This window comes from Desmodus rotundus, chromosome 4 (genome assembly GCF_022682495.2).
Source record: "Desmodus rotundus isolate HL8 chromosome 4, HLdesRot8A.1, whole genome shotgun sequence".
In the NCBI taxonomy this organism is placed as follows: domain Eukaryota; kingdom Metazoa; phylum Chordata; class Mammalia; order Chiroptera; family Phyllostomidae; genus Desmodus; species Desmodus rotundus.
This window is the reverse complement of record NC_071390.1, coordinates 41836805-41855324: the sequence shown is the minus strand read 5'-3', so window position 1 is coordinate 41855324 and position 18520 is coordinate 41836805. Positions and strand designations below refer to the sequence as shown.

At 38.1% G+C, this 18520-nt stretch overlaps 1 protein-coding gene across 2 annotated transcripts in view; it reads left to right on the top strand.

Annotated features, from left to right (window-relative positions):
• Window positions 1-18520, top strand: part of CTNNA3 (catenin alpha 3) — a 1492024-nt gene that overhangs the window by 1332327 nt on the left and 141177 nt on the right. For both annotated transcript variants that reach the window (XM_053922528.1, XM_024561168.3), the window contains one exon: window positions 159-251. In XM_053922528.1, the coding sequence (XP_053778503.1) occupies window positions 159-251 (93 nt within the window). The remainder of the gene's footprint in view (window positions 1-158; window positions 252-18520) is intronic.

Below are 18520 nucleotides of genomic sequence, written 5' to 3'. Positions count from 1 at the left end.
CAAGTTTTTGGGGGGACGTATGTTTTTATTTCTCTTGGGTGTGTGCCTAGGGGCGGAATTGCAGGGTCCTATTGGTCTCTGCACTTCCTTTTCCAGGTGCTGCCAGACTCTTCTCCATTTTGCATTCCCAACAGCAAGGTTTTGCTTTGTTTTTATAGACCCCAGAGGAACTGGAGGATGTTTCAGACCTGGAGGAGGATCATGAGGTCCACAGTCACACAAGCATTCAGACCGAAGGGAAAACGGACCGGGTACGTTCTCTCCCGGGGGGAGGGGTGTGCACTGTGCACTTTCCTGGTCAGTCCAGGCAGCTTCTCACAGGTGGGGCCCCTGGACCTAGAGCTGGTTCTACAAAGACGGGAGTAGAGCATGAGCTACAGCAGGGAGGGGAAGGATTTCCACCGCCCTGAGCACACTGGTTTCTGGTCAGGCAGGGAATCTCCTCTTAACACTTGATCTTTATAGCAGTCACGGGAATATAAAAGTGAAATGCACACATGTTTGTTTAGAGTAGCAGAGAGACTAAGAAGTTATAAATATATTCTGAAATTCTAAAGCAAAAAAAAAAAAAAAGAAAACAACTTTTGGGGCAGCACTCCTCTACTTTTCTTTCTTTCTGCAATGTCCTTTTTCTCCCCTACCCTCAACACACACATACCCACATACCCTCCAGAGATATTAATCAATTCCTCAATGACTCTGAGATACGGTACTTTACTAGACTTACACCCACTGCTCAGGAATCTGTGAAAGTTTGGTTTCCTAGTTCCTGGCAGTCTGCAACTGCAGACCCGACTGCGGTGCCTTGGCCTGAAAGCCAGGGAATACAGCAGAGTAGCTAAGACTGCTGGGGACACCTCCAGCCAGCCACTGCCAGCTGTGTTACTTGGGAAACTCACCTAGCCTTTCTCTACATCAGTTCTCTAATCTGTACAGTGAGGATAACTCTCTATGAGGACTATTGTGGGATTAAGTAAATCAACTAATAGAGCACTTAACACAGTGTCTTGCTCACAGTGAGTTCTCCATAATTGGTCATCATTATTTGTAAAAGTTATAGCGACAGTATAATTATCATTATTACTATTATTTAATTAGTTTAATTCAATACCTAAAATTTAGAGACAGAGAGAAAATATAAATTTAAGAAAGTAACATATTTTCAAATCTTCAGATAACCTAGGATTGGTATACATGTCCCAACACTTATGCTTTATTAGAGGTGTTGCTTTTTTTGAGTTTTTATTTCTTGATGGTCATTCAAGTTATTTATTTATTTAATTTGTTAAATATATTTTATTGATTATGCTATTACAGTTGTCCCACTTCCCCCCCTTTATTCCCCTCCACCCTGCATACCCCCTCTCACCCACATCCCCCTCCCTTTAGTTCATGTCCATGGGTCATACATGTAAATTCTTTGGCTTCTACATTTTCTATACTATTCTTACCCTCCCTCTGTCTATTTTCTACCTATCATTTATGTTTCTTATTCCCTGTACCTTTTCCCCCTTTCTCCCCCTCCCACTCCCCCAATGATAACCCTCCATGTGATCTCCATTTCTGTGGTTCTGTTCCTGTCCTAGTTATTTGCTTAGTTTGCTTTTGTTTTTGTTTTAGGTGTGGTTGTTAATAACTGTGGGTTTGCTGTCATTTTACTGTACATATTTTTTTATCTTCTTTTTCTTAGATAAATCCCTGTAACATTTTATGTAATAAGAGCTTGGTAATGATGAACTCCTTTAACTTGACCTTATCTGGGAAGCACTTTACCTGCCCTTCCATTCTAAATGAAAGCTTTGCTGGATAGAGCAATCTTGGATATAGGTCCTTGCCTTTCATGACTTGGAATACTTCTTTCCAGGCCCTTCTTGCCTGTAAGGTCTCTTTGGAGAAATCAGCTGACAGTCTATGGGAACCCCTTTGTAGGTAACTGTCTCCTTTTCTCTTGCTGCTTCTAAGATTCTCTCCTTCTGTTTCATCTTGGCTAATGTAATTATGATGTGCCTTGGTGTGTGCCTCCTTGGGTCCAGCTTCTTTGGGACTCTCTGAGTTTCCTGGACTTCCTGGAAGTCTATTTCCTTTACCAGGTTGGGGAAGTTCTCCTTCATTATTTGTTCAAATAAGTTTTCAATTTTTTGTTCTTCCTCTTCTTCTGGTACCCCTATAATTCAGATGTTGGAACATTTAAAGATGTCCTGGAGGTTCCTAAGCCTCTCCTTATTTTTTTGAATTCTTCATTCTTTTCTGGTTGAATGTTTCTTTCTTCCTTCTGGTACACACTGTTGATTTGAGTCCTGGTTTTCTTCCCATCACTATTGGTTCCCTGTACATTTTCCTTTATTTCACTTAGCATACCCTTCATTTTTTCATGTAATTTGTGACCAAATTCAACCAATTCTGTGAGCACCCTGATTACCAGTGTTTTGAACTGTGCATGTGTTCAGTTGGCTATCTGTTCATTGCTTAGTTGTATAGTTTCTTTGATCCATTCTTTCACTTGGGTCATTTTTTTTTTTTATCTCTATGTACCTGTTACGCAGTAAGGGGCGAAGCCTTAGGTGTTCACCAGGGCGGGGTGACGCTCGTAGCTGCACTGTGACACTGTATGTGGGGGAGGGGTCCAAGAGGGAACAATGGCACTTGCTCTGCTCTCTGCCAGCTTTCAGTCACTTCCCCCACTACCCACAAGCAAAGTGGGCCCTTCTGCTGCTGATTCCCGGGTGGGTGGGTTTGTGCACGCTCTAGGACCCTGTGGGTCTCTCCAACAAACTCTCCTGTGAGGCTGGGGGTTTCTCATGCTGGCACCTCAACCCCCACAGGTGTTTTCAGTCAGAGGTTTGAGGCTTTATTTCCCCGCGCTGGAGCTCTGGGTTGTGTGGTCTGTTTTGTTCCCCAATTGTTCCTCCTGGTTTATCTGTGAGCAAATGTGGGACCATCTGCTCCACCAGCCTCCACCTTGCGGGGTCCACCAGCTGCTGCCTTGCAGCCAGCTGCAGCCTTACCTGCCCTGCTCCACAATCCGCCACCTAGCTGGGTCCACCAGGCATCACCTTGTCACGAGTCTTCTCTGCCAGGCTGCCCATCTCCACCCCTCCTACTGGTCTGGATGAATGTGTCTTCTCTAACTCCTTGGTTGTTGGACTTCCATACAGTTTGATTTTCTGTCAATTCTGGTTGTTTTTTGTTTTTAAATTGTTGTTTTCCTTCTTTTGGTTGTGCGAGGAGGCACAGTGTTTCTACCTACGGCTTCCATCTTGGCCGGAAGTCATTATAGTTATTTGTCAGACCTCTAGAAACCAGTTTATGTTGGGAACTGTCTGGGAACACACAGCATCTGGAGATAGTTTTCCTCAAATCTAGTAGGCATCCTTGGTAAGAAATCAAACCTTACAAATGGAAGTGGAATTGAAAATAAATCTTTCTAATGGCAAACCTTGCTCTTGCTTTTAGTGAAGTGACTGAGTTACTCACCTAGGCTGCTGCTGAGCAACTAGAGGTGTCAGGTAATTGTCAGAGCTTACCAAGAAATTGATGGGGGAAATTTTGTTAAAATAAAGGCAACTTTTAGGACTGTAGGATTAGGACAAACTTGCTTTAATTCTCATTCTGGCTTATCACATGAAGGCAAAAACCCTTGGTTAAGGCCCTTCAAACTAAGAAAGTTCAAATTTCTTCATTATAAAAGTGAGAAGAATATCATACCTTCTCACAGTGCCTCTGGTAACACTGAAAAATAATAATGCATATGAGAATGCTTTATAAACTTTAAAATTATATGCTAAACAGATAAGCTTCTTATTACCACCATTTTTATGTGTATTTGTGTCCTTGGGTGGCATTGTAGGCCAGCTAGATAGCTACCTTACCATTGTAGGATATGAAGTTGATGATCACTGGTGGTCCTAGATCTTAAAAATCTTTCATAAAAGCCACAGTAGCTGACCCAGTGAAAATCACTCTGAACCTTCTCTGGATCAGAGATCCATGTTCCTCTGAGCACAGTACCCCCATGACCCAGTTTATCTGGAATGACCCAGGGAGACAGCCTCACAACTGCCTAGTGACAAGATAGATCCCTGGCCATCAGATCTACTGGGAGTAATATTATATTCAACCTGGCCTCCCTCTGCTCTCATTAGTCTCCCCTGCATAAATTCCCCCTCAGGAAGCTGCTCAGATATTCTAACACATATACAATCTTGTGTGAGGCACTAATACCCCAGGAAGCAAATCTTGAATAATACTCTTCCACTCCTTGGATGGACCACTGTGAAGTACATCTTCCACAGGTCCTGAAAAGTTTCCCAGGAAGATCGCGTCCCAATCCCTACCACATTGACCAGGTTCGTAATAGAATCTCACATTGGCCTTCATTTCCTTATCCATTCTTTCCTGGCTCCCGGTTCTGTTTCCTAAGATCTAGTCCCAAAATAAACCACCTTTCATTCTTAGGGTTTCCTTTTGGGGGAAAACGCAAAAAGGTAGTCACTTCACATATATTATTTATTTATTTCATTAATTCTGCTATATTGATATTATTTTCCTGGTTTTACTAACAAGATCACTGAGGCTCAGATTTATATCCCTTATCTAGTAAGTAGATTATGTTAATCTCCAAGAACCTTGGCGATTAACACATGTCAGTTTACTTAGGCTATAGAATTTGTAGAATGACTCCTTTACTAAAAAGCAAACAAATAATCATCATTACAACAAATCTGATACATTATTGATGGAACGAAAAAGAACAGAATAAAGGATGCTAGAGTGGTCTGAAAAAGGAAGGAGGGATATAAATTTAAATTTAAAGAGTAAGTATTGTATAGCATGAATAATTTAACTCCAATAACATCCTCATCGAATATCTATGTTGTGAGTTAATTAAAACAGATTTCTTTCTTGTACCTGAAGTTTATGTAACAGCTGACCAAGAAGGATAGCTCAAATGTGCCTCCCGCCCAAATGACCAGAAACGAGACCACGTTTAGACAGGTTTTACCATCTCCCCCAAGCATCTTGTACCGCCCCATGTCTCTTACAGTCACATCTCTGTGCTCAGGATACATTCATATGTTTAGTCTTATAACCATTTAAGATTTTGTGTTTATATTCATGCAGCATTACTAAAGTTTGTGTTCATTGATCTGAGTGTACCTGTTGACATATTTGCCATGCACCATTAGTTTGAGAAGAAACCATAAATTTTTGAAGTGGAATCTGTCGAGAATTTTGTGAACACTTATGCCATGACTAATGAGGAACTTTTGGTCACTGTGCAAGACAAGTGTTTGGGTTCTTTTTGTTTGCTGCTGTTAATAAGGAGCACGTGCCTCTTTGTTTCTTGTATTATGCAGTTCTGCTATATTGAACACACACTAAAAACAATTTTAGAAACTGTTTAGTAATGGAGTGACAGTTATTTATTGTCACTTTACTTTCTACATTTCATTCCTCGTAGCTTTGGCTCCACATCATCTGTTATTGCTGTCATCAGTGGAAAATGCCACTGGGCATTGTAAAGGTCTATAACCAACAAATAATGATTTAGAGTCCATGGTCAATGAGAGTGAAATAATAAAGGACCAATAGAAAATGCAATAGGAAGTGGCAGCAGACCAGCAGTGGATATTAGTGACTCTCTTAATTATTAAACTTGAACACTCACTGGACCGATACTGTGGTTATAGCCAGCGATCAGGCATTTCACAGGGAATACAGTATAAGAGTGTGTGTTTGCTACAGGTTTAGAGAACGTTCTTTGAAGAGCTCATTGTTTATTTTGTTCGTGCTCTTAGCAGGAAACACATAGATATATTTTATCTTAAGACTTAAATTTGAAAGACACATGAAAATATCTATGAAAATATACTGATACATTTTTGTATGTTCTAAAAGCTTCCACAAATATTATACTAATACATGCTAAATAATATTTTCTATTTAAACACTTTATAGTTTGTAGAATACTTGTAAATCAGTGTCTTATTTAACCAAAGCCTTGGAGTTTGGTTATTTATTTATTTATTTATTTATTTATTATTTTTACTAATTAGTCTCAGAAAATGCCATTAGTTTGGGTCAGTCAGGTAGACTAGGACCATATTCTAGGCCTGTCACACCAACCCCACTTTCTCCAGTGCAGCACACTGTGACCTTGGGTAGAATCTCAGCATCCCTTAGGATCTCATTCCCCAGTTCTTGCTACAGTCAGTGTTAAAGATTCCATATTATAATTCCTCTACCAGAAAGAAGACTTGTAAAATTGAAGATCGTAAACCTTGGTATCAGATCTGCTTAAACCTCACACATTTCTAAATTCTGCAATACTGCAATCTTCCATCAATAACAAAATCATTGTCGATTACCACTGAAAACTGAACAGTCATGTCCAGACCCTGACAGCATCCCTGGCGGATCCCCTCAACTTTGTGAAGTGGAGTCACAGTCAGGCAGTCGTCCAGCAGAGGACCTCGTAGGGCAGTGATCTGAAGCCTCCTAGTGTAGAGGCCAGAAGGTAGAGGCCGCTACTCCTCACTCAGTCCCTCGTCACACTGGCTTCTGTGATACTTCATTACAGGAGTATTCCTGACTTCTAGAAATTTTCCCTGGTCTATTGTAGCAACAGAGGCTCGGGAAATTGCTAAAGTGTCAGCAGGTTGGCTGCTAAGAATATGTTCCTTAGCATTTCTGGGTATAATTATGGATTTAAACATACTCTTTAAAAAAAATCCTTCCTGAGGACGTGATTATTGAGTTTAGATGGAGAGGAAGAGAGGGAGAGAGAGAGGGAGAGAAACATGGATCAGTTGTCTCTCGTTTGTGGACTGACAGGGGACTGAATCCTCAGCCTAAGCGTGTGCCCTGACCAGGAATTGAACCTGCACCTTTCAGTTTGTGGGTTGGTGTTCCAACCAAGTGAGTCAATCAAGCCAGGGATGAAAAGACTCTTAATAAAGTGGACTGAAAGAGAGTTTTACAAATGAAAGGGATGACCAAGGGATGACTCATTGTTTCTAACTAAAATGTAGAAGTTAAGAGTATGCCTTAGGGGCCTCATAGACCTTGGTTCAAATGTGGGTTCCACCAATTACCATCCATAAGGCCTCGGAAAAGCTGCTTTAAATTTTTAACTTTCAATTTTATCATTTGTAAAAATCAGATAATAATTATAGTATCTATTTTATGTGTTTTTGAAGATTAAACTAGATATACGAAAAATTTATTTTAGTACCTGGCACATAAGAAATGCCCAGTACACTTTGTTTTTTATAAAGACGAATTTCATGGTAAACGGAGACTTGTGTGTGTCAGTGTTGTGCTTTGACTTCCCTCTGAGAGGCTCCTGGAGCTTCGTAAACACAAATCTCTTCGTTTTCTGATATGAGATTACTTCTGTTTGCTTTTTTTTTTTTTTTTGGTGCTAAACATTTTTGACATCCTAGACATCTATTAGCAAAGGTCTTTTGAAGTTGTTTTCCTCCAGGAGAGGGACTTATTAGGAACTACTTTAAGAGGTTAAAAGGAAGATGGTATTATTGTGATTCTTAATGATCCCTGTGCTTTTATGTGTCTCTGTTGTCACATTAATGTAGAAATGAAATAGTGACCACAAAAAGCAACTCTTGATAGTGAGATGAAACAGAAGATTTGACCCAATAACTGATGTTTTTATTTTATTTTCTTTATTATTGAAATCCTGGCCATGCACGGAGAGGGTTTTGGTTTTTGTTTTTTGGTTTTTTTCTCTGGAATTTTGGTAGCTTGGTGATACATTAGTTTCTGTCTTAGAGTCCTGTTACCTTCGTCAAGTTATAAAGGGTTTACTTTCCTAGTTTTATGATACATAATCACAAAGAAGGGAAAAACAAGTCATTCTGATATTTATAGGGCACATGTTGAAGACAGTTTTGCAAGTAGTCGTTTAAAATCACTCTTTCCTTCCCTAACCTGGTCCATGAAGAATATATATTCTGGTAAGTTTTCCATCTGCCTACATAGCTTGAAAGCTAATAAAGCCTAAAAACTAAATCAAGGATTTTGTTCCCATCTCTCAGAAGTTAAACTTTGCTCACATTGTCTCGCAAGTGAGAAGTGAGGAAGGGCCACTCACTCGGTACTGCATACAGCCGGATTTTTATTAGCAGGCATTGGAAGCAGTGGTCTCCAATTGCTGAAATTCAGTTAAATGAATCATAACATCAAAAATAAAACATTTTAAAAGTTTATAATTTTAACTGTAGTAATATATTTCAGCATAGAAATGTTATATAATCTTTTAAATGATACATTATTCATATTTTCAATGATCCAAAATTAAAGAAATTGTAACATGCAGTCTTTATTTGTGTGATGACTAAGATTTGTCACATCTTTAATATCCTATTCACATAAGAGCAAATAGTTTGTAAACTTGCTCTGCTTTAAAGAATATCTTTGAGGCCACTGGATCTATGTAAGCTCTATAAATAGAAGGAAACTGTGACAGAAATAACAGTTGCTTAGGTTACTGAACACAACCTCAAGACATCCACAGCAGCAAATGAATTGGAGAATATCAAATCTTTAAATCCTGGAGATGATTCTTCATGATAAAAAAATTCAAAAGTCATAAGCCTACTAACTTCATACTGCTGATGGGGAAACTTTCTCATTGCTGCTTTTCAATATGCAGTTAGCTAAATATTCTCTCTCTTGACAATAGAAAACATGCCATGGCAGGGTGCTTTATTTAAAAACCGGATGCATTTTAATAGGCCCTAATTATTATCAGATTACACTCTCAATAAGTCAAATTTTGCTGAATTACCCTGCAGCATATATACAAACATGACCTCATTACCTTCTTTATGATATAATTAGGTTTAGGTTACTGTGGGAAACACAGCTGGGGTAAACCTAGCCAAAAATATATTACCCACTGCCAGTACTTTAGTCAGTGCATTCTCTAAGCATTAGTGTCTACAATCGCAGTTGTGTGTTTGACAATCGCTCTGCTCTCCTATCTTTCTGAATGTTTATTCTCAGTACCTCATGGTTTCCTCTTTCTCTATCCACTTCTGAAGCATTAGGATTCACTAGAGTTATGATGCAAGCCCTATTGTTCTCTAATTCTTCCCGCTCTTTCTGTACATTCTCATACAGTCCCACCAAGACTTCAAGCATCATACAGGAAGGCCCTGTCGCCTGAGCTCTGGCTACACATGAGCACACCTGTACGTTTGTCCTCCTCAGATGACTCACAGACACCTGCGGCACTCACTGTTTCAAAGCCTGGATGCAGCACCTTACCCCCTAAATTTTCTTCTCAACTTCTACACATTTGTTGCACAAGTCTGAACCCTTCTCACAGCTAATTAGACATGTTCTGTTTTGTTATCCTAAATATTTTCTGAACTAGTCTACTGTTTCACCACCTCTACTATCATTACTTTCAAGAAAAAAATTTTCCTGGACAAAGTTAAATATAAGAGGAAGGCTTTTTTTCAAGGGCATTAATAATTAATAATAATAATTAACTAATTACTAATAGGGGAAAGACACCAGATCTCAATCTGAGTTTAATTTTGCTGAAAAAAAGGCTGAATATTTTTCAGAGATAAGGCGAGAGGGATAGTAGGCCACCTGTGTTTGCTAATTCACTTTACCCAAAGGAAAAGTGAATTTTCTCTGTCTTTATATGACAAGAGGTAGTTTTACAACTTGGAGCAAGGTGCCCTCTAAAATCAGACTCCCACTCGCCCACAGAGACCAGGAGATAGGGTCCCCGTCTTTGATGATTGCATCTCAAAGGGATGGCTGGCTCCCTGGTCCTTGAGAAAGATAAGGACTTTATAACCCCCTGGGTTATAAAATTGATGAGAAGCACTTAAACATACTTATATTTCAAATGGGCATAGAAAATATTTATAATTATAAATTATGTAAAGTACATGCTTTTAGGAAAGGGAGGTCAGGGGCCTGGAGGGAGGAAGAAGCCTGTCTAAAGTTTATTCAAGCTAATGGGAGATGGAGAGGTGCAAATACATTGACCAAGCATATATGATCATGAGTGAGTCAACTGAACACGCTGAAGAAGTAGATACTATGTAAAAGAGAGAAAGAAATCAAGGACAGCTCAAGGTTTTTGGCTTGAGAACTAGGACTGTGGACTTTCCATTTATACAGGATCAGGCACAAATAATGCCCCTTTTTATTACAAAATCATAAGCATGTAATTCTGTAACATAACAATATCACACTCAAGCACACCATATGACATTTTAGATGAAATGTTCAAATTAAAACTAGAAATTATTACACCCATATCATTACCCTACCAACCACACTCAAGCAGGCCTTCCTTCTGCTGGACCCTGTATTGATAAGAGAGACACTGAATTAAGCAGGTTGAGAATGGTGGAAGATCAGAAATTAATTTTGGATATGTGTAGTTTAAAAAGTCTATTAGACAAACAGATGAAGATGTCAAGTAGGCAGATCTGAAATGATAAGCTGGACTGGAGATCATCTTCCATGCATAGGTTTATATTACAAATTTACAACCTTCTAAATTTATAGTAAAGTTTTATATATTATGTGGTGACCATTTCTTTTCTTCAAAGACACTGATAGCTTCAGGTCTAGTTTCAGACCTCATTCTTCCCACATCTCTTTTCTGACACACTTGCTCACTGAAGTATCTATTTTTTTGGAAGGCCGCTACTTGACCACCGTGCTTAAAACAGTGACCCCAAGTATAGTCCACCCACTAGATAGTAAATTTAATGAAGGCAACAATTTTAATCTTTTTTCTCCATTATGTACTTTCCATACTGAAAACAGTGCTGGGCACACAGTAAATATGCTATAAATATTTATTGAGTGAATAAATGAATAGAGGATGTTGACCATAAATATGCTTTGGGAAAAGGAATATGTGCAGAAAATGTGGTGGGAGGGGAGTTGTTTCAGGCAAAGCATTTGTATCCAACCAGTATATAATTTGTCTACAAAATAAATAGGATAATTTGTATTTTTTTAAAAAATAGTGTCTTAGTAAATAATTGCCCACATGATAGTCATTTGGAAAAAATTTCTCAGGCTATGTGTTTCAGGCAGTCCTTTGCCTTTTTGAGTTTAGAGTTATTGGTGCTAGACACTTGGGGGTGCCAAGTGCTGCCCTTTTGCCAATTCTCTGAATTTTGCCATAGAAAAGTCTTATTTATTTTAATGTTAAATGTAAAATATATAATTAAATAATTTTGAGTTACTAGTATCTGTAAAATATTAAATACATGCTTATTTCTTACCCTATTAAAGATAATGTATATCAAATAAGGTAGTGGGGAAAAAAGTTCAAAACAAAACACTACTTTAAAACATCCTCTGATATTCTAAACATTACCTGCACACTGAAAGTACAGTCTAAATCCAGGCCTGTTCATGTGCGTATTTTCATCAGTGAGTGGTTATTAACCTACATTTGCTCTTGAGAAATGTGATTGTGTATGTCTTGTAATGAGCTGTATAGGTTCTAGCACTATGCATATCTAGCCCTTAGTTGAAATGCCTTGTAAATATGAGTGGGCATAGAACATAAATAGTTCCCTCAGTGTGGAGTCATCAGCTCTTTAAAGCTCAAGAACTTGTAAGAAACAGGGCTTTTTAAAAATGCCATCTCCCTGCCCCGGCTGCTGTCGTTCAGCTGGTTGGATTGTTGTCCCGTGGACCGAAACATCAGGAATTCAATTCCCTGTCAGGGCAAAGGGCCAGATTGTAGATTTGATCCCTGGTTGGGGTGCGTGTGAATCCACAACTGATCAATGTCTGTCCGTCTCTCTCTCTCTTCCTCTCTAAAAACAACGGAAAAAATGTCCTCGGGTAAGGATAAAACTAAATTTAAAAAGAAGAGAAAATGTCATCCCCAGACATGTCACCAGATTTCTAAGATAATTCAAAGAAAGCACACAGTTTCTGGAGCCAGACTCCTAAGTGTGAACCTTGACCGTGCCACTTATCACTGCTGACATTGTACAAGTTAAGTTCTCCATGTCTCTGTTTGCTTATTTCAAAAATGGACCTGCTCACATCAAAGGGTTACTGTGAAATTTGTGAGCTAGTAGTCACAAGACGCAGTACATGTTTAAGTGATCAAACTTAAGTGACCATCATCAGCACCGATACCACTATCATCGTTATCATCAGCAGCATTTGTTGAATGGATGCACATTCACGACATCTCTGCCGATTATGCAGGTTGGCAATATTCACTCTCCCACTTAGTCTTCTTCAGATTGTACAGAACATTTTGTGGAGAGAGCCAGTTTGCCCGATGAACCTAACTAAACTTCCTCCTATGGTCAAAGCTCTTCGCAGAGGCTGACATGAATTTCTAAGCAATTTGTTAGATGGGTTGTCCTTGAATCAAGTTCCTGGCTCTGGTCCAACTTTAAGCTGCGGCTAAAAATAAAAGAAACTCGATGCTGTTTCCTTCGGTGGAAGATTAGAGGAGAAACAATATCAGGCTACAAGGAGATATAACTGGGTGTGTTGGATGTTAAGGTTGTCATATAAAATAGAACACCATAGAAAAGCAATGCCAGATTCTTGCCAGGGAAGGTTAAGAGTTATCTGAATCCAAGGAATGTTCAGGAAGCACTTAAGATATAAGTCATGATCCTGGTCACTTGGAGCTTGCAGTCTAAGACATTGCAGTTGGAATGCGAACAGGGAATGTGTATTTAGCAGAAGAGAAATGTGAAAGCATCGCCTCCTGGCCAGAAAAATATTCACTTTCCACATTAATGAAGACAAGCACATCCCCCAGGAGGGAATTTGTGTAGTTTATAAAAGTCTGTGAACTGAGAATATACAGCAGTTCTCTGTTCAGGTTGTGAAGATATGGCGAGACACTAAAAGTAAACCTTGTCAGTCCAGGGGATTTGTAAAGTATAAATTATATATTTCCAAAGCAACCATGTGTAAGGGTTTGATCTCTTTGATTTCCAGCTATCTCCACTCATCTTTCAAATTAAAAGTGACAGAGCGACATTAGTCTTCTCTCTTCTCGCTTAGGCTTCACTAGAGATAAGAGTCCCAAACTCTTCTACAAGCAAAAACCTTGTTACAGAAGAGAGTAAAGAGCCTAAATAGCAATGAAGTGCTTTATAGTTGTAAGTGGCCTGAAGATTAGAATTTTAAAACACTGAAAAATCCTCTAAAATTAGCAGTAACACATATTTACCTTTTACTGGGCTTTTTGATGGAACTTTAAAGATTTCCATATTATTAAAAGTCAATTTTAAAATGTCATTTAAAAATTTCTTCTAATACTGTTATGTTAAAATTGTATGTCTATTCTACTTTAATAGATATGCCCCTTTGGATAAGCATGTCTTCTTCTGCAGCCAATTAAATTAAGAAGAAATTGTGCATATGAAAGTAGAGAAATATGACTCTTAGGACACCAGAATCATAGAATTTGTCCTGAAGTATACTCTTAGGGAAGTTGGAAGTAGCATGGCCTCCCATAGAGAAGTCGGCATGACAGGAAACTATCCTCCTGGTTTAAAAATATATTCCAAATTCATTTTGAAATAAATTGTCTTTTATCTGTAAAGTCTACTCTGATGATGATGATGATGATGATGATGATGATGGTGATGGTGGCAGCAAAATCATAACAAATATTTACTTAATGCTTAATGTTTATCAGGCACTTTAATTTTTATTAAATGCCCTCTAAAACCACACTTTGAGGTAGGTGTCACTCTACCCACTTCAAAAACCTAGAAAAAGTGATACCAAAAAGATATACAAGTGCCTGTAGCACATGGTGAGAAGTGACAGACCTGAGATAGTCCCCGGTGGGCCTGTCTCAGGGACGCACCTCTACTCCTCCTCTTCCCACTGCACAAAGCAGCCACCCTTTCTGCAGTTCAAGCTTTAGATGAAACTATTGAAATAAAACCTGTCTCTGTACTGCTGGCAAAGTGTGCTAGATTTATGGAGACTGATATAAACTTTTGGACTGAAAATCTCATTCAGAATGGCAGGAATCTACATTTTGAAATTGAGCTGCATTGAAGCAGAATCTAGGCTGTTATACACCTGCTGCCCCCATCCATTTGCTTGCAATTGCACAGCCGTGAGTGTAGCAGTAGATTAGTATAGTTTTGTGAAATGATGAAGTTAAGAACTAGTCTTACCGGCATTTCCTGAAATTATATAAATGGTATGATGGAGAAAAGGAATTACACTTTCAAAATACAGTTCGTGGAAACATGCAGGACCCCGTGGTTCTGTTTGCTTTTAGTTTTGCGAAAGGCACCGAGAGGTGGACGAAAGAGCCCTGGCTTTAGATTCACCATCTCCGGGGTGAATCTTGGCTCCTTTTATTAGTTATTATACACAATGGTACACAGAGTCCTATTTATTTATTATGTCTCTGAGATTCTGGTTCTTTATACTTCAATTCAGATAATACCTACATTGAGGTATTGTAATTAGAAAGAATGTATAAAATTATGTATCACAGTGATGAAAACAGATATCTAACACCTGTTCAATTTTATTAATATAACAGTGTTTATAAAATGCACTAATATCTAATAATAAGGGGCTCATATATTATGCAGTGAATTAAGTGTGAGCCCTCTAGGTCAAGACAAACCAGAGTAAGATAAAAAACACAGTTTATGCTTTAATTTGCAGGGGAAAAAATAGAAAAGCAGGCATAAGGAATGGAATCAAAGGAAGGAAAAAGGGGAGGGAGGAGTTATCTTAGGGTAAAGAAAGAGCTCTATTTACCAAAATAATAGTGTGCAATGAACTGAAGAATATAACTGACACAATCTCTGCTAGATAAAAAAGAGTAATTATAAATATTTATTTTTGTGACCTTGGGATAATAAAGGACTTTCTAACTATGATAACAAAGAAAGAAAAACAAAGAAGGAAGCAGATAAACTTTACTCTTGAGAACACAAAAGAAAAGAAACAAAACACAAAATCTGAAAAACTATTAAAAGACAAACCTCAATTTGAGATAAATTTTTATAAGAAAGTGTTTTTCTATAAACAGTTTATCATCAATTAGTAAGAAAAAATGACTCTTACCTCCTCCAGCTTCCCCCCACCACTAGAAAAATGAACACAGGGCCTGATCAAGATATTTACTCTGAATACATGCACACTTATAATAACCATAAAGAAATGTAAAGGCAAGCAGCAATGAAATGCTGTCCTCTGAACATATTTGTAAAAGTAAAAAATGATATCTGTTGTTAGAAAAAATTTTGGAAAATAGACACAACACTGTGGGGATTCTAATAAGAGTAAAATTCTGAAGGGATTTTGGAAATTACGCGTTGAAAGCCTTCATAAAAATTTTTTTCTTTGTGTCTAAGATTTTTCTCCAGACCTATATGTTTAAATGCAGGAAGGTGTCCATTACAAGCTACACGATACATGAGTATGTACACACAGCCATTGAGACAAACATACATACCTATCCATCTAGCTGCATATATACAGATAGATGGAAATAAAAAAGTGTTTGAGAACCATTGGAAGCTTGTAAATAGATGATACTGGATATATATAATGGATTAAGAGGGATAAAAACTGTGATGAAGCTGTATTTTGACAGGCATTGAAATACTTTATATTAAGATGTTGAAAGAATGAGAAATAACAGAAAAGTGTATGTATGGTATGATCTCATATCCGTAACATAATTTGTAGAAATAGTAACATATATATGTAGTATGCAAGGGTAGCCATTAAAATATCACTTTCAAAATCTCTGGTGTAAAAATAGTATTTATAAATACACAAGTACTATATATGAAAGTACTGGGACAAAAAAAGAAGTCATGGTATGGTTTAGTTTATGCATAGTTTTATACACCCATCATGTCCAAATAAACGTAAGGGAAAAAAAACCTACCACTAGTTTTACCCAACAAGATAAAAATGCGATTATAAATTATTTCCATTTTCTGAAGTTCCTTAGAGGGTACACTAATAAAGGGTATATACATTTTACTGACTATCTAATACAGCATGTGTTTTAAATCCTGGTGTAAGAGATTTCTGTCTTCTGTCGTTTGATGGAGGCTAGTGATTCTCTTCTCAAACTGGCGAAATATCCCTTTCCTTCCAAACAGTACAGAGCACTACTTCCTGATCGAATCCAACGTGTTGAAGTCAGATACAAACTAACAAGCAAATGGGATTTATGTCAGTGATAAAACCACAGTTTAGTGACCAGTTTTTCAGTCTGGTTCTAATTGGTAGAGTAGAACTTCACCACTTTAGTGCGATTGGTAAAGTATTATTGATAAGAACGATTGAACGCAAAATATAAGTTAAAGACAGAGAAGTGTGCCAGACACCACGAGCTCCACAATCTGACCGGCACATTGGGATCAGCAGGAGCCGATGTCCGCTGACCAAAATATTTAGCGGAAGGCAGGACTTCTCAGCCACTGTTGTAGTTACACTTTGGGTCAGATAATGCCTCCTCGTGGAGACTTGTCCTGTGCACTGTAAGAGGTTCAGCAGCAGCTCTGACCTCCACCCTGTTGATGCGGAAGCATCTCCACCCCCCTGTGACAATGGAAGAACAGCCCAAGAGATTGCCAAGGGCAATGAGGTGCAACTTAGAAGGAAAGAGAAAGGTAAAACCAACCACAGTCCTAGTCTTTTTTCTTGGGAAAGTTTGTGCTTTTCAATTGGATCCCTCCTAATTATTTTTTGTTAAAATAGCTCTTCTTTTCAAAATAAAATAATAGTGATAGTGGATGGTAAGTTACTTTGTGATAAATTCTGCAGCCACCTTTTTGTTTGTTTCTTTGCTTTGGATATATATACATGTGCATGTGTATAGGCATATGTGTGCATACATGTGCGTGTTTTATGGCCTTGCTTGGTAAAATTGACCTTGCTTGGTAAAGTAGAATAATTTGCAACATACGCATCATGAGTTTTTCCTACTTCTTCTTCTTTTTTTTTTTTTTTAGTTTACAGGTCTGTGCAAAACCCGTACTTCATTACCTTTGCCAAAATATTCTGTCTCATCTTTTACTTTGAAACTGTTTCTAATTACTATAGATTTTGTCTGTGAGCTGTTTGTATTGAGGCTGCTGTTGTTGAAATGTTATATATCTTTCTGGAAGGTTCTTCTATACGCCCTGGGATTTTACCTTTGAAAGCTTAACTCATTGAAACCTTAATTATATTACCTTTTTGTGCTAATCCATAGGCACAGCTTCCTGTGTATCCCGTCTCAGTGCTAAGTCAGGCTCGTGTGTCAGATGCTGCCTCTTGAGCAGCATTGTCTCATTTCTAGCTCCTGAATGGAATCTTACTTGGAAAAGCCTCGTGTGCCGCTAAGTGCCTCTCTAATCCAGATGTTCGCCTCTCCAAATTCACATTCAGAAGACAGGAAGAATTACGCTTTGTTTGTTTAATTTCCTTGTGTGTTCTGACCATATGGATTCAGATTATACACATTCAGTGTATCATTAGTGTTGCTGATGTGGGGTGGGTGTTACTATTAACCCTGGTTTTCATTATTGCAGCAGTAAAGGAGTTTTGCCAGTTTTGAATCTCAGGCAGGAATTGTACCAGATTTTATTTTAAATACTCATGTAAAATGATATTTTGGAACGGCATTTAAAAAAAGGAATTGAATTACCTGCATTACACATAGAGGGAAGAGTCCTTTAATTGACAGTGTAATACAGAAAGAAGTAGATATATCAAGCTTTGATATTTGTTTAGAGAATTATGAGTAGTATAGCCAGGCTAATGACAAGCATAAATATATAAAAATAAACTAGCAATTTTTAACACTTAAACTTAGGTTCTTTGGAACTGTTTGAATTGTGAATCTATGGAAATACTCTCCCATATTCTCTTTCTTTTAATTTTTCCTTGATCATAAAAAAATTAAGAAAGTGCAAACCATATGTTATACTATAAATAAGAAAACAAATTATTTAAAATGCTACACTATTATTATACAGACAAGCTCTAATTTGCTCCAGGTGCACTTGAATTGTATTTTGAGAATTGGTTTTGTCTAGCAGGGGTATCCAAACTTTTCGGTCTCTGAGCCACATTGGATGAAGAGTTGCCTTGGGCCATACATTAAATACATTGAGACACTCCCTGGCTGGTGTAACTCAGTGGATTAAGCACAGACCTGCAACCCAAAGTGTTGCTGGTTTGATTCCCAGTCAGGGCATATGCCTGGGTTGTAGCCCGGGTCCCTAGTGGGGGCATACAAAAGGCAACCACACATTGACGTCTCCCTCTCTTTCTCCCTCTCTACCCCTCTCTAAAAATAAATAAATAAAATCTTTAAAAAATAAAAACAAAAAATGAAAAATACATTGTGACACATAATCACAAAAGAAATCTCATAATGTTTTAAGTAAATTTACAGTTTTGTGTTGGGCTGCATTCATAGCCATCCTGGGCTGCACGAAGCCTGCGGGCTATGGGCTGGACACCCCTGGAAGGGGTTGAA